The sequence below is a fragment of the Syngnathoides biaculeatus genome, chromosome 9, assembly GCF_019802595.1.
Source record: "Syngnathoides biaculeatus isolate LvHL_M chromosome 9, ASM1980259v1, whole genome shotgun sequence".
NCBI lineage: Eukaryota > Metazoa > Chordata > Actinopteri > Syngnathiformes > Syngnathidae > Syngnathoides > Syngnathoides biaculeatus.
In genome coordinates this window covers 20,247,123-20,270,000 of record NC_084648.1, presented here as the reverse complement: position 1 = coordinate 20,270,000, position 22,878 = coordinate 20,247,123, and the positions used below count along the sequence as shown (strand labels likewise).

General features: G+C 46.8%; 1 protein-coding gene across 2 annotated transcripts in view; it reads right to left on the bottom strand.

Annotated features, from left to right (window-relative positions):
- Positions 1-22,878, bottom strand: part of adgrl3.1 (adhesion G protein-coupled receptor L3.1) — a 139,618-nt gene that overhangs the window by 62,121 nt on the left and 54,619 nt on the right. For both annotated transcript variants that reach the window (XM_061831132.1, XM_061831133.1), the window contains 2 exons: positions 12,364-12,378; positions 10,636-11,424 (listed from right to left, as the gene is read on the bottom strand). In XM_061831132.1, coding sequence (XP_061687116.1) covers positions 10,636-11,424; positions 12,364-12,378 — 804 coding nt within the window. The remainder of the gene's footprint in view (positions 1-10,635; positions 11,425-12,363; positions 12,379-22,878) is intronic.

The following is a 22,878-nucleotide window of genomic DNA, read 5'->3' as shown; positions in this document are numbered from 1 at the left end:
CGAACTCTTTCAGGGAAAGTTGAAAGCTCGGCAGCCATTTTCATATATCGCCTCTGGGTATTTGTTCCAGCATGACAATACCAGAAATCCTTTCATCGGTAATTACAGGCAAGACATACAAAGTACTCGCACCGGGAGAAAATGTGACCACAAAATATCTTGAAAATCAAAACCATGCGATATTGTAACGTAATTCATTGATTGTAGTTCATCTGCCCGAGAGGAGCAGAGACCAGCAACCGTGTTGCGCCCGGGGAGCAAATCCAGATCCAGTCTCGGCACCTTGGTCAAGGAAGCCGACAGAAAAATCAACCTTACTCGTTTTTAGTTGTGCGACCGAACAAACACGGGGAGAACATGCCAACTGCATCTCATCGGAGAAGCCTCGAGCCCGGTTTTAACAAATATTTATCATGTCAGCAGTAAAAGATTCTGCTCGTTTGTAGCCAACGGACTGAAGAGTGTCCCGCTCCAATCAGCATTTTACTGATACGCAACTCTACAATATCAAAAGTTTCAGAGCATGAACACATTTTAAACAAATCAGTTCTTAGCTTGCAGGAAACTAATCTGTGGAGTTACTAATGTGTCAACTCAGTGAAGGGGTTGATGGGTTGTTCTCAGTCAGCAAAATAAGTAAGCAAACATGACATCCTGAAACATCTCGAGAGACGTGACGTCGGTGTGCGTGCGGAGTACGCGACTGCATATATCTCCCCACGTGCACTCTGCAGCCTGGAGTGCTCTTGTTGACTTCCCACTCAATAAACAAAGGGCCTGTAAATTGTCAACACCCGAAGGCTGAAGGGCTGGACCAAAGCGAGCAAGAGAGAGAAAAGACAAATAATCCTGGTCGGATTCCCACACGGGCAGGAAAAGACGGCCAGAAAGGAAAGTAGCGAGTCCAAAAAGGGGGCACATCGAGATCATGTTGGGATGCGCTTTACAATGTGCCCAACCATCTATTTTCTACCGCTTATCCAAGCTAACGTTACATGGGCAGTAGCTTTAGCGGGGACGCCCAGACTTCCATTTCCCCGGCCACTTCGTGCAGCTCTTCCGGAGAGATCAAGAGGTGTTCCCAGGCCAGCCGAGAGACGTCGTCTCTCCAGCGTGTCCCGGGTCGTCCCCGGTGGCTCCTCCTGGTGGGACGTGTCCGGAACATCTCGCCAGGGAGGCATCTGAATCAGATGCCTCAGCCACGTCTTCCAGCTCTTCTCAACGCGGAGGAGCAACGGCTCTGCTCCGAGATCCTCCCGGAGGACCGAGCTTCTCACCCTATCTTTAAGGCTGGGAAGCATTCCATTTCAGACGCTTACATTCGGGATCTTGTTCTTTCAGTCATGACCCACAACTCGTGACCATAGGTGAGGGTATGAATATAGATCGACCGGCTTCATCCTTCGGCTTTGCTCCTCCTCGGCCGCAACGGACCGACACAAAAAATCCGCATGGCTGCAGACGCTACAGCGGTCCGCCTGTCGATCTCGCGTTCCATTCTTTCCCTCACTCATGAGCAAGACTCAAAGATACTACTTGAGCTCCTCCACTTGGGGCAGGAGCTCATCCCCGACCCGGAGAGACCGCCTCCCCCCCCCCCCCCCCCCACTTTCCGAATGAGGACCACTGTCTCAGATTTGGAGGTGCTAATTCTCATCCCGGCCGCCTCGCACTCGGCCAGTTTACAATACGCACTGGGCCTAAAATGAGTTGCCTGAAAGGTTTTTCGCTCTCTCTCTCTCTCTCTCGCTGGCTCACACACTTGCACGGCACTTGAAGAGCGGGGAGGGACGCTTCCAAGGCAAAACGACAATCTAACTGGAGGACACAAAGCATTCGAGCTGCATGGGAGCACAAACATTGGACAGGCCTGCATACTGCGATAACACACCCTCCCTATGGCTGGCACACACTGGCGCCCGCGCACACACATACGTACACAGCTTGTGGCGAGTGGCTCGAGCTTGCTGATAAGACAGAATAGAACACTTCAAAGCGGCGATAATTTAGCGATAGAAAGCCACCTCAGCTAATAAAGCCTCCATCTAAACGGCTGGCAGGTCCCGACAAGTTCGACTGCTAATTTGGTATGCACGTTCATTTCATGAATTTGATATTTGTCTTTGCAAATCCACCCGACCCTTGCTGGATTTTCAGTTACATAAGCACGGCACGCCGAGGTCAGCCGTGGTTTGAGGCCAAACGATCTTTGGACCAAACGTATTTTGTTTTCTCGTTATATTGGTTTATTATTTGTCACGTAGTTGAAATGGAAAGGCCCGCTGCAGTCGTAATAACAGCATGTTTGATATTTAGAAATGTAACGCCATTATTTTCTGTTTGTCAGGGATATCGGAGCTGAGGTAGTTTTCGTTGCATCTCCAAAACGCAGCCGCAACGTCAACGCGAGTCCATCCACCTCGACCCTGCAAGCACGCGGCAGGCCACCGAAAAACTGCAGTTGCCGTACAATGAAAGCTCTTTGATGGCCCCGTCACACCGTAACGTTCTGGTCGCCGTTCTAAAGCGTTTGAGGAAACGTTGGCAGTCGCCCACGGTCGCCGGGATAGCGCCGGAAGAGCGTTGTTTGAACGCTAGCGAACGTCAATGATCGCTGGGAATCGGGTCCGGAAAAAAAGTTTGGAACATGCACAAAAGTTCTCACCGAGACCAGCGTTCATCAACGTTTTATTTTAAAGGCCGCAGAACGTTCAAGAACGTTCGTGGAAGGTTTTACTAACGTTCGCCGAGCGTTACAAGCGTTTGGCTGTCGTTAGTCAGTCGTTACTCTCGCGTTACTTGGTTGTTACTTATCGTCTGTTACCGTCGGGCCGTCGTCGCTGGGGTTTTCGTGGTGTTTAGGGCCCCCAGGGGGTGTCACACGGTGCGTTACTTCTCGGACGTGCTCTTCCTCCTGGTCTTCTTTTTCCTCCAAAGATATTGCTAGTGAAAGAGGCTTTGCATTCTTACGTGCAGCGCTAGTTGCTGAAGTCCGCACCCCACCGGCATGATGCTGACTGTTCAAACTCACGAGAACAACTGAAGTGACTGCGAAATTTCCAACGTTTTCCTCCTCGTTCCGATGTAAAAATGACACGCCAGCAAAACGCTATTCTGTCGTTTAGTCACACGCTCAACACGCTCATCTAACGTTGACAAATCGCTCGTCGCGCGCCAGTGGCACGTTAGCACACGCTAATGCTTTTTAGGGGTATCTGGTATTTGGTCGCTGTTACACGCTTCTCGTGCGTTAGGCACACGTCAAGTCATGCGTTAGACACACGTTAATCACACGTCATCCGCGTTTGAGAACGCTGAAAAACAAAACGATTGAAATGTTCAGAGAACGTTGAGCAGAACGTCATGGTGTGACGGAGCCTCTCGAGTTTTGGAGTGGATGTGTTGATACAGTCTGTTAGTCTCAATAATAACAACTTTCAACTTTTTGAGCTTGGCGTAGGGTAAATGAAACTTCTCAGTTCTATCTAGTCCTTTGTCTTCCATAAGCCCCTTACTTGAGTGTTCCTCTTTTTTGCAAAAACTGTAGGTTTCCCCTCCGCCCCGACGCTCCGGATACGCCAGCTTAATTTGGCAAGAGCCGCCCGGTCGACGGAGACGCCAAAGACACGCGGACGGCCCGGCGGGGGCCTTCCGATCGATAAGGACGCGCTGCGGGCGAAGAACAGGTGTTCCGCACTCTCTAAAGCGAAGTCTCTGGTGAGGAGGCTGCGTCGTAATCTGTTTAGCGGAGGAGAAGACCAGGCTTGCCGTGAAAAAGCTGCGAGACACGCGACGGACGCAAGTGCAAAACGAGAGTGAGTGCGCAAGAAAGCTCCTCCGGAGAGAAGCGAGAGCGGCAGTATTAAGGTGTAAGATTGTGCTATCGCACTTTGTAAGTTGGTAAAGTTTCGATTCAACACGATTCCAAAATCTCCTCATAAAATGAGCTATCCCCCAACACACACTCACACCCGCACACGCAAACGCACGACACTTTGGATGAAAAGGATTTCAGCAGTAGCAGCTCAAGGACACCCACCCGCCCACCCCCAAAGTGGTGTGTGCTGAAGCTCAAAGTAATCAGTGATGTGGTGAAAGAGGGTTCTCCACTGCAGCCATAAACCGGTGTTATTCTCTCCACTTAAGCTTGTTTCCAACATTTCCTGCCATGCTTATCCCTGCCGGCTGATTGCAATCAGGAAGGAGAGGTGGAACGCCGGGGCAGAGGAGAGGACGGCAAGCCAGGAGAGATGGGAAAGAGGGAGAACAGGAGGGGACCGGGGGGGTGGGGGGAGTAAATAAATGGCCAAAGGGTTAAGACAATAGCTGCTCCATGCTTGACTTGCCAAGGAAATGGGACACTGTGATCTCGGCCATTCCAGGTTGAGAGGTGAACTTTGAAATTTCCGCTAACCGACACGGTTCAACAACGCAATGACGTGATCGAGGATGGCGCTTTCTCACTCTTTGAACGTGAATGTGAAAGGGGGGGCGATGGTGCTAATTGACTTTTTCTGTATTGTTTCAACAGGTCAACCGAACTGCGACGCCGCAATCAGGCTTCCGGTATAAATAGTGAAGAAAATAAAGCATTTTATATCCCCCATAACGAGTTACATCTTCACAGAAGTGTCCTAATATGCACATTTTTTTTCTAAATACGTTCGTTCCACTTTCAAGAAAGTAAGCAAGTCATTACCTTAAGAACGTTAGCAAATAATAGCTAGCAAATTATGCGCATCGGTACTGGAGATAGCGAGGCAAGTTGGTAAGTAAGCAAGTAAATAGTTAAGTAAGTTAAGCAAAGATCTGCCGTCGGTACAAGTAAGTAGGTCGCTAAGTACGTCAGCACATCAAAGTACGTGACTAGGAAGGTGTATCGGTCATTAGAAAAGGAGGCACGGAAATAAGTAGCAAGGTAATTAATAACGTTGACCTTATTGGCTCCTCCTCCTGGCAGACTTGTGCTGTAACCCACAAAGTCATTTATGATTTTTGTTTCATTTTTTTTTCCTTGCCAGACGTTTTCAAAAAAAAAAAAAACCTACTGTAGACTATTATTCTAATGTTTTCGCAAGTCTATACATCTCAAAATAGCTTCGCGGTTAGCATTTTTTCTCTGTCTCTCGCTCATTGCTCGTCGTCCTCCTGTAGCGATGACAACACGTGTTGAAGGTTTTGCTTATTTCTGACCATGGAGGCGACCATTTGTGAGGAGGATCTGTACAGCGTAGACGGAAAATGTTTAGCCTTCCGACGGCAGTTCCCGAGGAAATCAGGGAGGATGGATGTTTTTTTTTTTTTTTTGTTTGTTTTTTTAATGCCAGCTTGGCTGCCCATATAGGGCATACCATGTATGCCTCATATGCCGTATACCGTATGTGCCTTCCTTTTTAAATGCATTCTGCGCAAGCAGCTTCTCTCGCCTGAACTTAAATAGAAATGATTGGCGCAACTCTGGAGCAGGATGTGGCAAAATGAGTGAAACAAAGCTGGGAAAGGATGCAGATGCAACATGAATTACGTGTGCGACTTTGTTGGGAAGAAGAAGAAGAAGAAGAAGAAGAAGAAAAAAAACCCTTTCCAACGAGCACGGCAAGGCAGACTGGATGTGTTAAATTATTCAAACGTTTCATCTGCGCCATGCTGCTTGCGTAGGCTCGGCCTCTATAATATGCATGTAAGAAGACGTGATGAAACAAGTCCATAAACAGTAGTGAGTTTGCACGGGAAAATGTTGAAATTTAGGCCGGGAGAGAAGGGCAACGTCGAGAAGTGACTTTGACTTTCGGCCTCGATTGTACTGTACATACATCTGAGGACGCTCCTCGAGTGATTTGGGAAAGCGCCGAGAACGAGAAAAAGAGGGCAGATTAAGCGCGAGATAAGAGAGAGGAAAAGCCGAGCCGACGAAAAGAAAAGATATACGAACAAGGGAAGGGGAAATGGTGAGATTCCTGCCATTGTGGGTGTTTGCATGCGCGGTGACGAGCGAGAGAACGGGGGACTCAACGGACAAAGACTAAACACAAACAGACGTGGGACCAAATAAAACCAGGCAGTTCACTTTCTTCTCAAGTGCCGAGAGAGGGGGGGGGGGAAAAAACGCATTTCAAACAAGCAAATTTCCACTGCCTGCTTACTGCATCAATCTGGCGCATTACATGCGGGTATTTACGCGTCACCTTCAATTTAGCCCGGGAAGACTTCCTGCTTGTCACATTCCAAGTTGGATTCCGAAAGGGAACCTTACAGGAGTTTTGATTTCTTTTATTATTTCTTATAAGTGAGCCGTGCCGCTGTTTTCGGGCTAACCTGGCATAATGAGGAAACTTGGAAAGACTCTTTTACCCCCCCGAAAAAGACAACAAACTATCAAACACGGTCATTCGTTCATCTCACACTTACCCTCACGAGGGTCACGGGCGTAGAAGTGGTTGCCGGCCAATCGCGGGGCACACGAAGACAGACAACAGTCGCGCTCGCAATCAGACCTTGGGACAATTCAGAGTGTCCAATGAATGTTGCATGTTTTTGGGAGGCGGGAGAAAAGCCACGCAGGCACGGGGAGAACATGCAAAGTCCACACTGGTGGGGCCGGGATCGAACCCGGGTCCTCAGAACTGTGAGGCACATGTGCTAACCAAGCATTCAATACATATCATATTGGCCATTTTAAAGATTTCTTGTTTTTTCTTACAGAAATGATGTGGATTCTGTTCCATTCAAATTATTTCAGTGATGTGGAATTTATTGTTGATAACCAGGTCCTAAATTAGAAACTTCATTTTTTTTCCAGATGCACTCAATCTTTGAAATCTAGTACGAGGCAACTAGTGCGCAAGGAAATAACGAATATGGGAATTGCTGGGTTTTTTTTTTCTTCTTAAAAGTCAATGAAATAAATGCTCATCAATTGTTGGTGATGAGTTCAAGTACTCAACAAAGTCATTGTGACTTCCATCAACATTTGGAAAATCGATCTCAAGCGAGGTAATTGGGGAGGAATCAGGACTGAAAGCCAATTTGTAAAAATGAGTTTAAGAGCATTTCTACGCATAAAAAAATACTACTTAGTCAATTTATCTTGACTTTCCTCCCTGGGGACTGATAATAAAGGATCATTCGATTATCGTATAGTTTCTTAGGGGTCTGTGCTACAAGTCAACAAATCTGTCAAGGACAGAAACAAAATTTTATTAAAAAAAAAAAAAATAAAAAAATCCCTGCCATGGAGGAAAAAGTATTTTCCTCGTTAACGCAAATTCAAATCGATACCAGAACGTTTGCTTCGTTAAAGCAGGTCAAAATTAGCAGTTGATGAAAACAACAACGCCGTCAGCTGTTAGTTGAGGTTTGTGAATCCTTTTTGGATTTTTGGGAAAGGACAATTCCACGTTACTGAGCCGCCGCGAGTGTAATCCAGTGAGTGGAAGTGTTCGCCTGCTTTTATGAAGGCTGTATGAATTCATGCCTTTAAAGAATCAAATTAACATCTTATCCGCCACTTCTTTGCAGTGCCTTTAGTCCGTTTCAGAATGGGATCACGTGAAAAGCTGCGTTTGAAAGCTGTCCTTCATTATTCATTTGCTCGACCGTTACAAAAAAAAAAAAAAAAAAAAGTCAAACTCTGCCCTTCCTTTATGAGCCCACATTTTGCGTCGTTTGACATGTTTAAGAAATCCAGATGAGGCGAAGGGAAAGAAGAGCTCAATCAGTGATGTCATGCAATTCTTCGCTTGGCTTCCTTCCTGGCCTGAATATCAATGTAAGAAATATTTCACCACCGTTGGCCTATTGACGATGAGTTCATTATATTGGTTGAAAAAAAAAAAAAAAAAAAAAGGCGGGAGAAGTCCATCATCAAACCATCACAACAAGAGGAAAATCGAAGTCAACTATGTCGCCTCGTTATTTTTTGTTTTCAAATTTCGACATTACCCCACTTCACTAGCTTGTCTGTAAAAGATCCGTTTTCACGTGAGGGTCGATGACAGACGGCGGCCTTTTCCGGCAGCGCCGACTCGCTTTGTCGTGCGTTTTTGTGTTCTGTCTACGAGCGCCACCATCCGCCGCCTGCCTCGCTTCTGACACGGAGCCGGCCAGCGTCCACCGGGCGACGGAGGCATCGAGGAGATTGAAAGAGCGGCGAGAGCCGCCACTCGAGTCAAGAGAGCGCCACAACTGAATGGGATATTTCAACCGTCGCGGCGACTGATCATTACGGAGGATGTGAGGTTACTGGCCGACAAATGAGCCGTTGGCGGCGTGGTGGCGCCCTCAAACTGGCCGGCGGAGACTTCAATCAGGTTCCTCTCCTTCCTTTACTAACAAGTCTGGAGCACCTTCTCCTCTTTCTTCTCTTCTCTCCTTCTTCTAGGCCATGTGACCACTCCAAACCCACCTGGGTGTCCAAAACCGACCTTGACTGTTTGGTCTCAAGCCCGAGAGACAGGCAGTCTGGGAGTGTCTCAATGTCACCGGCTGGTTTTTATCATTTTTCATCATCATATTTGCTTCTTCTTCTTGTTACTGCTGCGCTTTATGTTGGACTTCTGGAGAGCACTTTTGTTTCTGCTAGGTTTTTCTTTCAAGAGGTCTATAATTAAAGCCGAGTTGTGGTTGAGAGTTGGGCCCTAATGCAGCAATTTCACGGGCTCTCTGTAAAAGAGGCTTACTCGTCACCCCATTTTCGCCACAATGAGAAAATCATGCAGTTGAGGTAGCTAATTTATTCCGTGTCTTCATTGAGCGACGGCGTGGAGGGAGGCGCAGAGTAAAGCAGCGGGACGGCATTGATTGTATGTATTTATCTCCGGCCGGTCAGCAGTCGGCCTCGTTGATGTGCACGGGAGGTCATCCTCCACATTGAATCCCCATTGATCTCCTCTTTAGAGCCTCCCTGACACGCTCGGAGCTCCATCGTGACAGCCATCGCGCTCAAGTGTGCGCCGATAAACACGCGTGCAAAATCATGAATGTATAGGATATGGGATTAGCATAAGTGCATTACACACGCGCGATGCACACCGCCGCACATCTTTGCAGCGCCGATCGGTACAAACAAAGTTTGACGCCGCTTCTCTCTGTAATTCGCCTCTGAACTGCGTGTAAGAGCATGCGCTAATTTGCACGTGATTTAATAAGACACGCGGGCCAGACTGTCTTGAGGAGTCCGTTGGACGCGTTGAAAGAAGATTACGTCGGCAAAATAGTCCTTAAGGCTTCAGGCGTGGACGTTTATATGTCCAGAGGAGGCAAGACTTGGCTCAAACATCGCATTACTGTGGAGTCGAAAAGTCAGCTCTCCCTCCACTTGATAATACTCGACACCGTCGTCTCACAGACGCAACCTGCCGCATCCGTATGCGTGCGTCTTAAAAAGCAGATTTCTGCATACTAATATTTGCCCGTTTGCTTTGAACCGACAGGGACCAAACGTCTTCTCGCAGCAGAGCCCAAAAAAACAATGCCTTGTGCGTAGGTGGCTCGGTGTCAGTTGTGTCTGGTGGAAAGAAGAATATTTTAAATAAAGATTAAAAAAAAATAATAATAAACAATCAAAAGTGCTTCGCTGCGTGAAAATCTGCACTAGAAAACAAGAGTGAATAAAAAATAAAATTGAATACAACAACACTGGAGTACATTTTAACACGAGCAGGAAGAACGGCGCATTCCACGGTGATTTTTTTTTGTTTTGATAAGCCGGACAGCAGGTGGATTTCCACGTCAACTGTACACTTCTTGAATTTACGGTACATGGGTTTATGTATTACATGAACATAATGCTCTCGTTCTTTTGCTAACTGTCGCAAAATCCTTTTCCTTTTAGGTTCACATTGTTCTGCTACAAGTTAGTCTGACACTTGCAATTCTCACGTTAATAAAGTTACAAGCATACTATTATGACTGAAATACTGGAAAAACAATTTCCATGTTATCATTTTATATGGCCAACAAAATGGAGTGTTTCCACAGACTGGTGTTGAAAAACCGAAAACACGATTTTCTAAGGCCTCCGTCAGTGCTGTTTCCGCTCACTCGTCCTTCCCTCCATTATCAAACATTATCAAACAACAAGAACAACAACAACAACAACAAAAACTAAGAAACAAACTCTCCTGCATTACGTCATATCATTGTCCTCCTCTTTCGATAATCGTTCTAATCAAACATTTTTGACTCGTTTAGCGGGTCCGACACAAGGCTCAGTAAAACATGCATATTTTCTTTCAACTCGATTTTTTTGAATCAGATCAAAGGCAATGCCGTCTGACTTTAAAAGTATTTTCGGGTTTTTCTTCAATCACTAAAAATGCAGATACCGTATGAGCGGGGAGTCATACTGTAATTGAGAACGATGCAGGCGCAGATGGTGATTTTTTTTTTTTTCCCCATCCTGTTCTCTTTATGGTATTTTTCTGAATTAATTATTGGCACAAGATTCGCGACTGTGAGGTTCCCTCATGTCACGAGAGAAAAATCAATCGGCGTTATATTATTACAGACATTACAAAATGCCGCGGTAGCGCAAATGTTAAGAAAAACAAAACAAAAAACAGCCGGCTGAAGGTTTTCGTTCTGTTATGTTCAGAAGGAAAAAAAAGAAGAGCACGATTTGCATTTGGAACTCACCGTTGTTGCCGAAGTCCAGCGAGTACTTGACCACGTGGTAGTTATTCCACACGTAGAGCAGGTTGTCTCTGGGGTTGTAATCCACCGCAGCGATGTACTGGTACGAGTTGGGGAAGGCGATGTTGACGCCGGTCTCCTTGCTCTTGTCCGTGTTGTACATGTAGTCGATCTTGTTCCCCGTGCCCTCGTTGTCGTCGTCTTCGTAGACGGTCTTGACGACGTACAGGACGCCGCAGATCATGAAGGCGTTGGAAGCCGAGCGCTTGTCGTAGCTGGTGTCCCAGGAGCCTTCGATGCGCAGGGTGTAAGGGTTGAGCTGGCTCACCACCACGCGCCCGTTGTTCTGCTCGGTCGCGTAGATCACCCAGAGTCCGTTCTCGTCCACCGCCAGGTCGATGTCCGACTTGCCCCCCCAGCGGTAAGGGGAGGTGTCGTGATAGTTGGCGTTGGCGATGATGGCCTCGCCGCTTTTGATGCGGGTGCGGAGGTCGAACTTGACGATGTTGCGCGTGCGCTCCTTGTTGAAGAAGAGCGCGCCGTCGTAGACGACGAAGCCGGTGCCGTCCACGCGATGCGGGAGTTTGTACGTCGTGGTCGGCCGGCCCGCGATGAAGTCTTCCTTGGACGAGTACTCGGTCAGTGTGTCCGTGCGGTACGGCGTCCAGGGCATGTAGTAAATCTTGTCCGAGGCCTGCAGCGGGTCCTTGCACCAAGCGCCGGATTGGTGGTCGGATTCAAATAGATGTTCGCTTTGGTACACGCCTCGCAGAATTCCGGGGCAGAGAAACACTAAAGGATGAATAACACAATTTGGTCATCGGTGGCTTTCTTGTGGAAGCATAAAATGTCAACTCGCCTGACTTTTTCCTGACAAGTACATTAATTTTACATTGTGTCTCGACTTGGCTGAGATTGTGTTGTGATGAGCCACCATGATTGCAGAGCGCGGCGACAGATAATACCGGCATATTGCGGCGAAGACATTTGCCCGCCCCGTCTTTCTCCGAGTCCCACTTTCCCTCCCATCGCAGCTCCTCATTAGTCGTGTGGCTCTTTCTTCCTGCCTCGCTCTTTCTGTCGAGCTTTTCCCCTGCCGTTGCCGCCATCGCTGCAACAATTAATTCCCCCGCTCTGCGTTTGGTATTCCCGTCTTGAAATACCGGGGTCATGTTTTATGAGCAATGCGGGAGACGCAGAGAATTGCGGGAGGCGAGTGTGACCGGAGTCATAGGAACCCTCGCTGGAATGCAGTCAGTCCCTTCTACGCGCACAGACTATACAGTACAGCCAGATACATATCCAAAAACCAGACACGGAAAAAGACACGCCAGATGCTCGTTTCCAATTCTCCCCGATAATGTGATTCCGGATCGTGTGCGACCGACTGGGAATATTAATTGAACTTTGATTGGGTATTCCGAGCACTGGTGTCATTTTCATATCACACAGGAAGAATCTGAAATATTAAATGTCAAAGCAATCCTCCCTTCATTGGCTCATCATAAAAGTGTGCTTGACCCTTGGAGGGTTTTGTTAAGTCACATTCTCCCCGATGCCACGGAATAATATGAAGTGTATCTAATGAGAAGCAGTGTTTCGAAATTGCGCGGACATGCTGAGCTCAGGCGAGCCTGATACGAGCACCAAATGACACCAAGATGGATGGGCTTGGAACAGAAGGCCCACGGCGCCATTAAAGAACGTGGACTGCGGGGAACTCGGGCTTACCTTTTTGTTCGACCTCTGCAGGAGCCATTGGCAAAAGTTGAAGGAACAAACAGACGTGGAGGAAAGAGAGAAAGAGGAGACACAATTGATTAACGATGCAATAATAAGGAAATCACGATAATAAAATCTCCGATCGTCATAATTGTGGTCATATTTCATGCTAACCTTGTCAAAGTGCAAGGATGCGCTCCATGCGCGATGGCTAACACGATTACGCGAAGGAGGCGGCTGTGCTACAAGCTGGAAGTTATCTGACACATTTTCAACCTCTCGTGTCGCGCTCACTTACTTTTGAGACATCTTTCGAAGCTTCAGACAAAGTCCAAGAATCAAGCGAGCATTAATTTACGTGACTACAAAGTGCCAGGTTATTGGAAGACCGTACATCCAAACGCTTGTGGAAGGGTGATGGTGATATACATTAACTGGTCAACAGAAAACGTTATAATAGGAATTCAAGGTCAGGCGTTTTCCCCACCTAGCAAAACCTCTAAAATCACCCCCAGTCCTTAAGCACTCCCCCTCCCCTATTTAAATGTACCCTTTTTGCCCCATTAAAATGTATCGAATCCGTTCCGGCACCCCCAAAAACATTGTCTGTTCGGCTTTTGGGAAAGAAAAATGAAGTTTTCAAGGGAATAAAATGCTTCTCAAGTGTAGTCAAGCCCAAAGTCCTAATATACTCCATTTGTTTGTTTATGTGTGCCTTTAAGGGGCGTGGTTTAGTGAGCGACGTCATTCACCACGCGATGAGTACAAGCCAGACGGCCCTCGCCAGTGTTTTCATGTTGTATTCATGTGTTCCACAGTCCTGTTTGAAATATGTCGGAAAGCGCATCGGCAGACTGTTGCTGTCTTTTATTCAAACCCGCCCCCCCCCCCCCCACACACACACACAGACACACACTTTACTCGGAGTATCTGAAGCTCGCTCGTAATCGATCAAGCTACAGTTGCCTTCGCGCTATACGTTGCGCTCATGCAGTCATCTGTTCTGCCCCCTGGAAGTGTGGCCATATAGAACATAGAATAAACTACGTCGTTGCTGCGTTTGCCATTTTCTTCCCGAGTGGAAAAATGGAGGTGCCAATTAAGATCAAGATGGTTATTTGTTTTATGTGGAGCCACTAATTGAGGAACGGCATCTATCGGAGCAGAGAGTTGAAGGACATCGGCCCAGGCCGAAATATGAAATGGCCCCGAGGGGTGCACGCTTGTAATGTATGCTAATAGCAAAAGCAGACACGAAGCGCACAAATCGTGCGCGATTACCGGGACGGAGCGTTACAAAGTCTGGCCGAGCGAATGCTTGGCGGACGTCAAGTCCGCCCACCGCGTGACTCTTGCGCAGATGTGTGGGATCGGGCTGATTGTGCTGCTTTGCTCCCTTCCCAACACCCAATTCCCTCTCCATTATCTACAAAGCGCTCTCCTCAGAGCTCACTTTGGCTGAGGGTTATTCACGTCGCCCCCTCGGTGAAATGCGCACACTTGCTCGGAGCCCTTCAAACACGTGAATTCCATTCCAGCGCAGTCCCTCGGGGGGGGGAGAGCGGCTCGTGAACATAGCCGAAACCTAATCCTGCGGGGCAGTTCCCTTTGTGCCTTTCGGGACCGTTAGCCACCCGCCGAATGGAACCGCTCCCCGGAGAGCAGAAGACGCACAGGTGATACTTTCAAAGGGTGGAACCTTTCGGAAAGGACTCGGGTCCCGTCGGTTGTGCAGCACGAGCGCGCCACTCGACCCCACGCGACGCCTGCGCTATTCGACACATTCCAGCCCACAAAGGCGTATGACGCACAGAAACATATGGAAACGCAAACACGCGCGCGTATGCGACCGCCGAATCCCTCGTTCATGAAAAATGCATGGCGACTGCTGTGGCTTGGGCGAAACTCCTCATCAGCGATCTGCTGTTCAACTTAAAGCAAGAGAGAAAGAATAGAGAAGGAGGGCGAGAGAGAGCGGGAGAGAGAGAGAGAGAGAGAGAGAGATTGTTGCACCTCTAATGAGCGCAGGCTGCTAGCACATTCTGGTCGACGTCAAATTTGTTTGAACGATATTATTTTTCCCTGTAGAATATAAAGAGAATAAATCGGTTCCATGCTCAAAGTAACATATCGCCGTGATAAAACCTTCAACTGTTGTTTCCATGTTGAACAAAATGTGCTTTCAAATTAGGAGCATATTTTTATTGTCTTAAATAACTGTCTTCGAATAATTGAATACTTTTTCCCATAAGTTAAAAAATAAAAAATAATTGTATGATTATTAGAAGCTGGCTACATAAGTGTGCACACCCTTACCTTTTTACTTTAATGACAACTTTTGGTTTCGGGGGAAAAAAAATCTACCTTGACGGTTGCAAAAAGAACATGAAAAAAACCCAAAGTAAATGGAAATTCACATCAATTAGAAATAAAATTGGGGCATTTGACTTTTGAGGTTCCGTTGTTTGCCTGAAAGACAGGAAGGTGGCGCACTTCTCGAAGCAGCCGTTAAATCAAGCCGGTGGTAGATTATGCAAAAAGCAGGCGAGGGCATGCTGTCGATGGGAATCCTTGACAGCTAACAAAACGCTTCAGCTCGACTGAGCTTCCTTCCAAAAAAATGCCAAATGCGCTCGCGTGGGCGTCCAAGGTAGCGAAACTCGAGCGTCAGCAACAAGTGAAGCAAACGGCCGCCAAAATGTCATCCAAATGGCATTCAATTAGTGCGCACCTCCTCGCTTTTCCTCCTACATGAGCAAAGTTCTCAGTCGGTGAGCTCATCGCTGGACTGTTTCGAGATATGGCTCTTTGTAATTTGAAGGAAGGCCTGCAAAACATCCCTCATCAATCACAGCCTTCGTATTCCAGCGTTCAGAGCAAAACAGATTATTGAGACCTTGAGGTTTTTTTTCCCAAGGTTCAATCCTTAATATAATCTTTCCTTGTCCTAAAACAGAGAATGGAAAGAAGATGAAGTACCGTGTATATACTACAGGAGTTTAGCGTGTTTGGTTGTCAGGAATTTTGTGCGGGACCGATCTTTGATGAACGGCGTCCCGAAGTCAATGAGGCGAAACCAAGTGCACCGCTTGGCCGGAAGGTTCTACCACGTCTACCGCACTAGCTGTGACGCAACTCCTTCAGGGAGCGTGATTCTGTTTAATACTGGAATTGAAACAGGAATTCAGAACATTGAGATTGCCATTCTCCAATCAGGTTCCAAGTAAAATCAAGAAATCATCGAGTAAAAGCTCTCAATCAAAGAAGAGTAATTTCATCATACTTATGTACATTTTGTACAGCTCAAGGTTTGCGGATGTTGTGCCCAGTCAGAAGTGAAATTCTGTCATTTAAGGCTGGTTTTTTTCCCTCATATATAATACTAATATCATAGATTATTAAATCATTCTGATGTTTCCAATCGTCCAAAATGTTCCTGCTTCCAAGAGCAGCTCGGTTTATTTAGGTTTCCCCCATTTTTTTTTTTTTTTTGCAAACGCACACACGCAGTAGCGATATTCACCTTTGCAGTGGTGTGAGGATAATTAGCATTTTTATTGAAAACGTATGCTTTATTAAGGATGACTCGGACCGGGCGGAACGTGTGTGTGTGTGTCCTTCTGCAGACGAGCGGTGACAGGAGCCTTAGCGCGATTATCTCTAATCTCCAATCAGCTCGCCACAGCCCAAGGTCAATTACAGGCATTTTTTTTATTTTTTTAGTCTTTCTTACTTCATGATTATCTTTTTTCCCCCCGCTCGGCGCTCGCCCCTCGCCCCGGCTCCTCCTCACCTGACATTCCGCCATTTGGTTGGCTTCTGTTGGACTATTTCCCCCCCATCCATCCCAAGGCCCGTCCACCAAAACGCGTGCTTTAGCAGTTAATTCCCCGTTTCTGGCCTTTGTGTTACGGGCCGGTCCGTTTCGGCCGTCAATCCTGCCCGCTTCGCTCTGGTCCTGTTCCCGTCTCTCCTCGCCTGTTCTCGAAAAACACACCAAAAGGCCTTCTCCTGTCATCGTGATGGAGTTCTTCCGTGGCTCCATTTTGACAGAAGTCTTTAATTGGACAGAAAAGAAGATGATTTTATCTTTTAATTAGCTTTCCTTGCGCGCAAATGGCTATTGTCTAAAATAGACAGTGTGGGTATTGCATAACGTATCACTGACTTTTTCTGATTAATACACTAAATGTGGTAGTAGGCTAATTGCTTCATAACTGCAGTTGGAGAGCCACTGTGATAATGATGATGATGATGAGAAAACGGATAGACGTGATCCCTCCCGAGTGTTTTTCATGGACGAACATGAATAAAACAACGGATTTCATTATACAGACGTTTGCTGGGACGTAGCGTATCCATGCACGCGTGGCGCATAGGAGCCGCGCATTTTCCAACTGCGCGTTGATGTATTTTTAGTGGGCCCGCGCAGCCTTCAGCTAGTACCGTATATACCGGACGGTGGGCAAACAGCAGCTCGAGCTCGCCGGCTCGATTGGCACGCAACTGTCAAACACTCGTACCGCGGAGAGCCGGAGAAAGGAAGAGCCAGAAAAAAGGAGAGCGCTTGATTTTCGCTCTGGCAAACGGCCAAAATCCAGCAGAGCGGCGAAGAGCGCCGAGGAGTTGTGCAAGCAGTTCGAGCCAAAAAAAAAAAAGACGGGTCGGAACGATGGGGCAAATTTCCCTGAAAGCTCCAGTGCGCATAATGTAATTACCTGTTTTACAACCTTCTTTGAGATTTGCTTACGGGCATCCGCGGTGAGGCCGCCGTACCTGCTGCTGCGTTGACCCGCCGAACGCCGGCGTCTCTTTGCAGTGACGCTCATAATCAAGCTCTGATTAACACCAGATGGTTGCGGAGGCGATCGCCAGGGGTCGAGTGTTGGCCCGCTGCAAACGGGCCACTTTCACTCCTTTTAATGCAGGGGTGGGGGGGGTTCGAGCCTGCCTGATGGCCAGTGGGTGTCCAGCTTTAAGAAGGAAAGGACGCAGTCATCGATTCGGCAATGAATTGTGATTGTTCCTTGCATGGATTTCCATTTTGACAAAGTGTCTTGAAGCAAGTGAGGCAAAATCGGGTGAAATTCTTGGCTGCAATCAGCAAAAGGCGCTTTCAATCGGTCTCAGCTAGCGTTTGGGCGAAATAAAAATGTTTGTTGTTGTTGTTGCGGCAGCGCGTTTGCTTGTTTGTTAAAGCGATGCCATGGAAGAGTAATTACAGCAATTTTGCCATCTATAATTTATATAAATTTATATCAACCATTAATAAGCCTCCCCTGTCGTTGATGGACATTTCCTCAATTGGGCCGTCACTACAGTACATTTTAAGTTCGTAAAGATAAAAAAAATTATATATAAATATTCAATTTTCTGTTCCTGACCGCTTGGTTGGTATCATGGATTTGGGTTGCTGGACAGATTTGCTTGTGTAGGCTAAAAACGGTCCTTTCAGCATTGGCAATAAAAGCGCAAAGGGAGCTCCAATTTTCCTATCATGTTTGGCGCTTGGGTGCCCAAGATTTTTTTTTTTTTTTTTTTTTTTTTACCCCAAGATCTACTTTTCAAGCAGCATGCCTCTCATGAGCTCCTGACGACATGGGGGAGGGGTGGGGTGAATGAGGATGATGCTCCCAAACCGTTGGAAGGTTAATGTTATGTTGCCTCCTATATTTAAAATACAGAATTAGGTTTTCGTGCACTGTATTATCTGTGCTTTTATCCTGGATGGGACTGTGTCAGTGCGGAATTTGAAAATGACACACCATCTTATCCTGCACTTTCTACTTTGGCTTCAAACCAGACCTTTCCTGCTCGGAAAAGAGAAAATCCAGTTCAAGCACTTTTTTTTCTTTGATTATGCACACACTCCGACAGTCATTTCATCTTGAAACAACAGCTTTTCTTTTTTAACTTTCTCGATTAACATCGAAAGTAAACATAAGCAGCATGTCTAACTCGTCTTTGCTCTACGTTGCCCAGACTGTGGTGTTAACTAATGCGGTGGTGGAGGCTGTCATTAAAAAACACATTGATGGGCTGCGTAAGTACTGTAACATTTGTAATTATGAGTGTACGTCTTTAAGGGCGGGAGGGGGATGGGGTGAAAGGTAAACTAGGAAAAAGAGAGTGTGGCGTCGTTAGGGAATGTTCCGTGTGACCGTGACCAGTCGATTGCGATCGACGCGTTGAGCACCCCTGGCTTAGCGGATAGCATTGCTCCATGTGAATTCCTGTACATGCTGTTATGACCTCACTGCATCGGAACACAACCAAGCCGCTTGCTAAAATCTCTTCATTTGACCAAAAATGTACAGATCGCCAGTCGTCCGGGTCAACTGGAGTCTCCTTAGTTGTTGCAAATGTCCCTTTCGGCTCTTCAAATAAACGAAGAGATCGATGCTGTGACTTATTGTCGATATACAACAATGCGTTGACGTCTCCCCCCTTGTGTCAATCGTGAGCCGTTTTGTCGGCACATTAGCCAAAAGGATCGGCGGGGGGTGGGGGGGGGGTGCGCAAAAGAACGACAAAAACGAGCCACAGGGGACAAGCCGGTGCAGACAAAAATACATTCAGAAATGCAATACTCAATTTAGAAATATTATACATTTACAAGTTGAGATAAAAATTCAAGTTTTTTGACAAGCAAGTAAGCTGCCCTCTCCAGTTGCCTCGATTGAATTTCATTATTTATTATATTTGTAGTTCTACGTGTGAAGCGAACTCACATGCGTGCGTGCATATACTTGAATTAATCTGACATAATGTGCAAATCAGAATCGTCTTTCTGAAGGTCGCATTGTTGCGACGTTCTTGAAATTCATGAGATGCTCAATGAAGTCGTCTGCTCGCTGGCGGATGCGAACGTGACCACTTGTTGGTCGGCTGACCTATTTCACAAAATGGCGCGCTTCCATTGATCCGTCTTGATTTACAGCAACAATTTGGAGATATTTCAGCGCTTAATGTCTCGTAAAATGTATCTCGCCAACAAAGCCGCCGACAGCATTGATTTGCGACGTCGAGCGCGGCGGCTTGATCAAAGACGGCCGGATCTTCGGACAAGAGCGTCTCACGCCGAGCTTCGGACATTATTACGCATTTCAGGCAAAATTGATTTCATAAATATTTGAAGCGTAAAATAACGAGGGATCCTTGTCAGGCCCTGCCAGAGGTTTTTGTCATGTAAACTATTTGCCCGAGTGTCTGCGGATCGGCACGTGCGAGCCTCTATAGCAGGTCGGCACGTGTGCGGAGTGCGCCATCGCCGCAAAATAAATGCCATGTGAAATGGCGGCGTGTCAGGGGTCGGAATAGCTGTAAAATATGGACGCACTTCAAGGGCGCGCCGCCACTGCTCCGTAAAACAGTTTGGGGACGCTTCACGTCGTGGCCGAAGAACAGACAAAAAAAAAACCTGATCCCTCACAAAATTATGCTGATGATGAGAATTGTTTGTGTATTTTATTCTTATTTCATACTAAACAAGTTGTCTGTGCGACTACAATTGAATGGGAAAATGATAAATTTTTCTCCCGTTACAGCTTTACAGTCATCAGAAAGTTCAATTCCGGTTTTCCCTGATTTCCCCGAGCCTATTTTCGGACATTTTGATTGCTTGAAATGGAGGTTACGGCGCCACCCGTTGCACCGGAGTGTCACTGATGCTCTGTGACCGATTTTTTTTTTTTTTTTTTAAATCCTGGTATGAAATATTTATGACTGCTTTGTGTCTCATAAATCAAATATACTATGGTATTTTTAAACTTGCATGCATTTGCAAAAACAATGCGGGCGGATCCATTCAAAGGGAACAAAATGAAGTCAACGCAAGCACGCTCCCAACTTTTAAAGGGCGGCGGGCGCACAACCGTGCCTGGTAGGGCATTAAACGGGTATCAGGTTGTGTTTCCATCTGCTCCAGAGAGCACTCCGAAAGTCCCATTATTTAATCTTCCGGTCATCCTAGACGCCAGGCAAGCGCCGTTTAGCCGGACATAATTGAATGCTTCGGAGTGGCCGATCGTCTCGGCCGCCGGACGGACTTTGGTGTCGAGCCTCCCTCAGAAAAAAAAAAAAAAAAGACTCCCAAGAAGTATCTGATATCTGGAGCACTTTGGCTTTTGTGGCACGTTCACGGTGACATCATGCATTGCGACCGCAACGGAGCAGTACCCAATTTGAAGTCAGTCATTAAATTTACCCAAAGTTCCCCCAAACAGCTTTTTCCTGCGTTCTCAATAAAATCCTTTTACAAGTTACTGGAATAATACATATATAAATATATATTTGTACTCACTGCCCCAATGCAGCCCTATGGGGGCACAAACCAGTGCAATCTGTAGGCCGGTCCCAAGCCCGGATAAATGCAGAGGGTTGCGTCAGGAAGGGCATCCGGCGTAAAAACTGTGCCAAACAAATATGAGCGTTCATCTAAAGAATCCCATACCGGATCGGTCGTGGCCCGGGTTAACAACGCCCGCCCCCGGCACTGCTAACCTGCAGGGCGTCGGTGGAAATTCAGCTACTGTGGGTCGAAGACAAAGAAGAGGAGGAAACCGGATCCAGCGTCAGAAGAAAAAGAGGAATGCACAGAGCCTACAACTGAGTGTAGGGACTTTGAATGTTGGGACTATGACAGGAAAAGCACAGGAGTTGGTTGACATGATGATTAGGAGAAAGGTTGATATTCTGTGCATCCAAGAGAGCAGGTGGAAAGGTAGTAAGGCTAGAAGTTTGGGAGCAGGGTTTAAATTATTCTACCACGGAGTAGATGGGAAGAGAAATGGAGTAGGGGTTATTTTAAAGGAAGAGCTGGCTAAGAATGTCTTGGAGGTGAAAAGAGTATCAGATCGAGTGATGAGACTAAAATTTGAAATTGAGGGTGTTATGTATAATGTGGTTAGCGGCTATGCACCACAGGTAGGATGTGACCTAGAGTTGAAAGAGAAATTCTGGAAGGAACTAGATGAAGTAGTTCTGAGCATCCCAGACGGCGAGAGAGTTGTGATTGGTGCAGATTGTAATGGACATATTGGTAAAGGAAACAGGGGCGATGAAGAAGTGATGGGTAAGTACGGCATCCATGAAAGGAACTTTGAAGGGCAGATGGTGGTGGACTTTGCAAAAAGGATGGAGATGGCTGTAGTGAACACTTATTTCCAGAAGAGGGAGGAACATATAGTGACCTACAAGAGCGGCGGTAGAACCACGCAGGTAGATTATATTTTGTGCAGACGATGTAATCTGAAGGAGGTTACTGACTGTAAAGTAGTGGTAGGGGAGAGTGTAGCTCGACAGCATAGGATGGTAGTATGTAGGATGATTCTGGTGGTGGGTAGGAAGATTAAGAAGACAAAGGTAGAGCAGAGAACCATGTGGTGGAAGCTGAGAAAGGAAGAATGTCGTGCGGCCTTCCGGAAAGAGGTGAGACAGGCTCTCGATGGACAACCGAAGCTCCCGGAAGACTGGACGACGACAGCCAAGGTGATCAGAGAGACAGGCAGGAGAGTACTTGGTGTGTCATCTGGTAGGAAAGGGGAGAAGGAGACTTGGTGGTGGAACCCCAAAATACAGGGAGTCATACAAGGAAAGAGATTAGCGAAGAAGAAGTGGGATACTGAGAGGACTGAGGAGAGGCGAAAGGAGTACATCGAGATGCGACGTAGGGCAAAGGTAGAGGTGGCAAAGGCTAAACAAGAGGCATATCATGACATGTACAGCAGGTTGGACACGAAAGAAGGAGAAAAGGATCTCGACAGGTTGGCCAGACAGAGGGATAGAGATGGGAAGGATGTGCAGCAGGTTAGGGTGATTAAGGATAGAGATGGAAATGTGTTGACTGGTGCCGGTAGTGTACTAAATAGATGGAAAGAATACTTTGAGAAGTTGATGAATGAAGAAAATGAGAGAGAAGGAAGAGTTGAAGAGGCAAGAGTGAAGGACCAGGGAGTGGAAATGATTACTAAGGGGGAAGTCAGAAAGGCACTACAAAGGATGAAAAATGGAAGGCAGTTGGTCCTGATGACATACCGGTAGAGGTATGGAAGCAATTTGGAGAGATGGCTGTGGAGTTTTTGACCAACTTATTCAACAGAATACTAGCGGGCGAAAAGATGCCTGAAGAATGGAGGAAAAGTGTTCTAGTTCCCATTTTTAAGAACAAAGGGGATGTTCAGAGCTGTGGGAACTATAGAGGAATAAAGTTGATGAGCCACACAATGAAGTTATGGGAAAGAGTAGTGGAGGCTAGACTCAGGTCAGAAGTAAGTATCTGCGAGCAACAGTATGGTTTCATGCCTAGAAAGAGTACCACAGATGCATTATTTGCCTTGAGGATGCTCGTGGAAAAGTACAGAGAAGGTCAGAAGGAGCTACATTGCGTCTTTGTGGATCTAGAGAAAGCCTATGACAGAGTACCAAGAGAGGAACTGTGGTACTGCATGCGTAAGTCTGGTGTGGCAGAGAAGTATGTTAAAATAGTACAGGACATGTATGATGGTAGCAGAACAATGGTGAGGT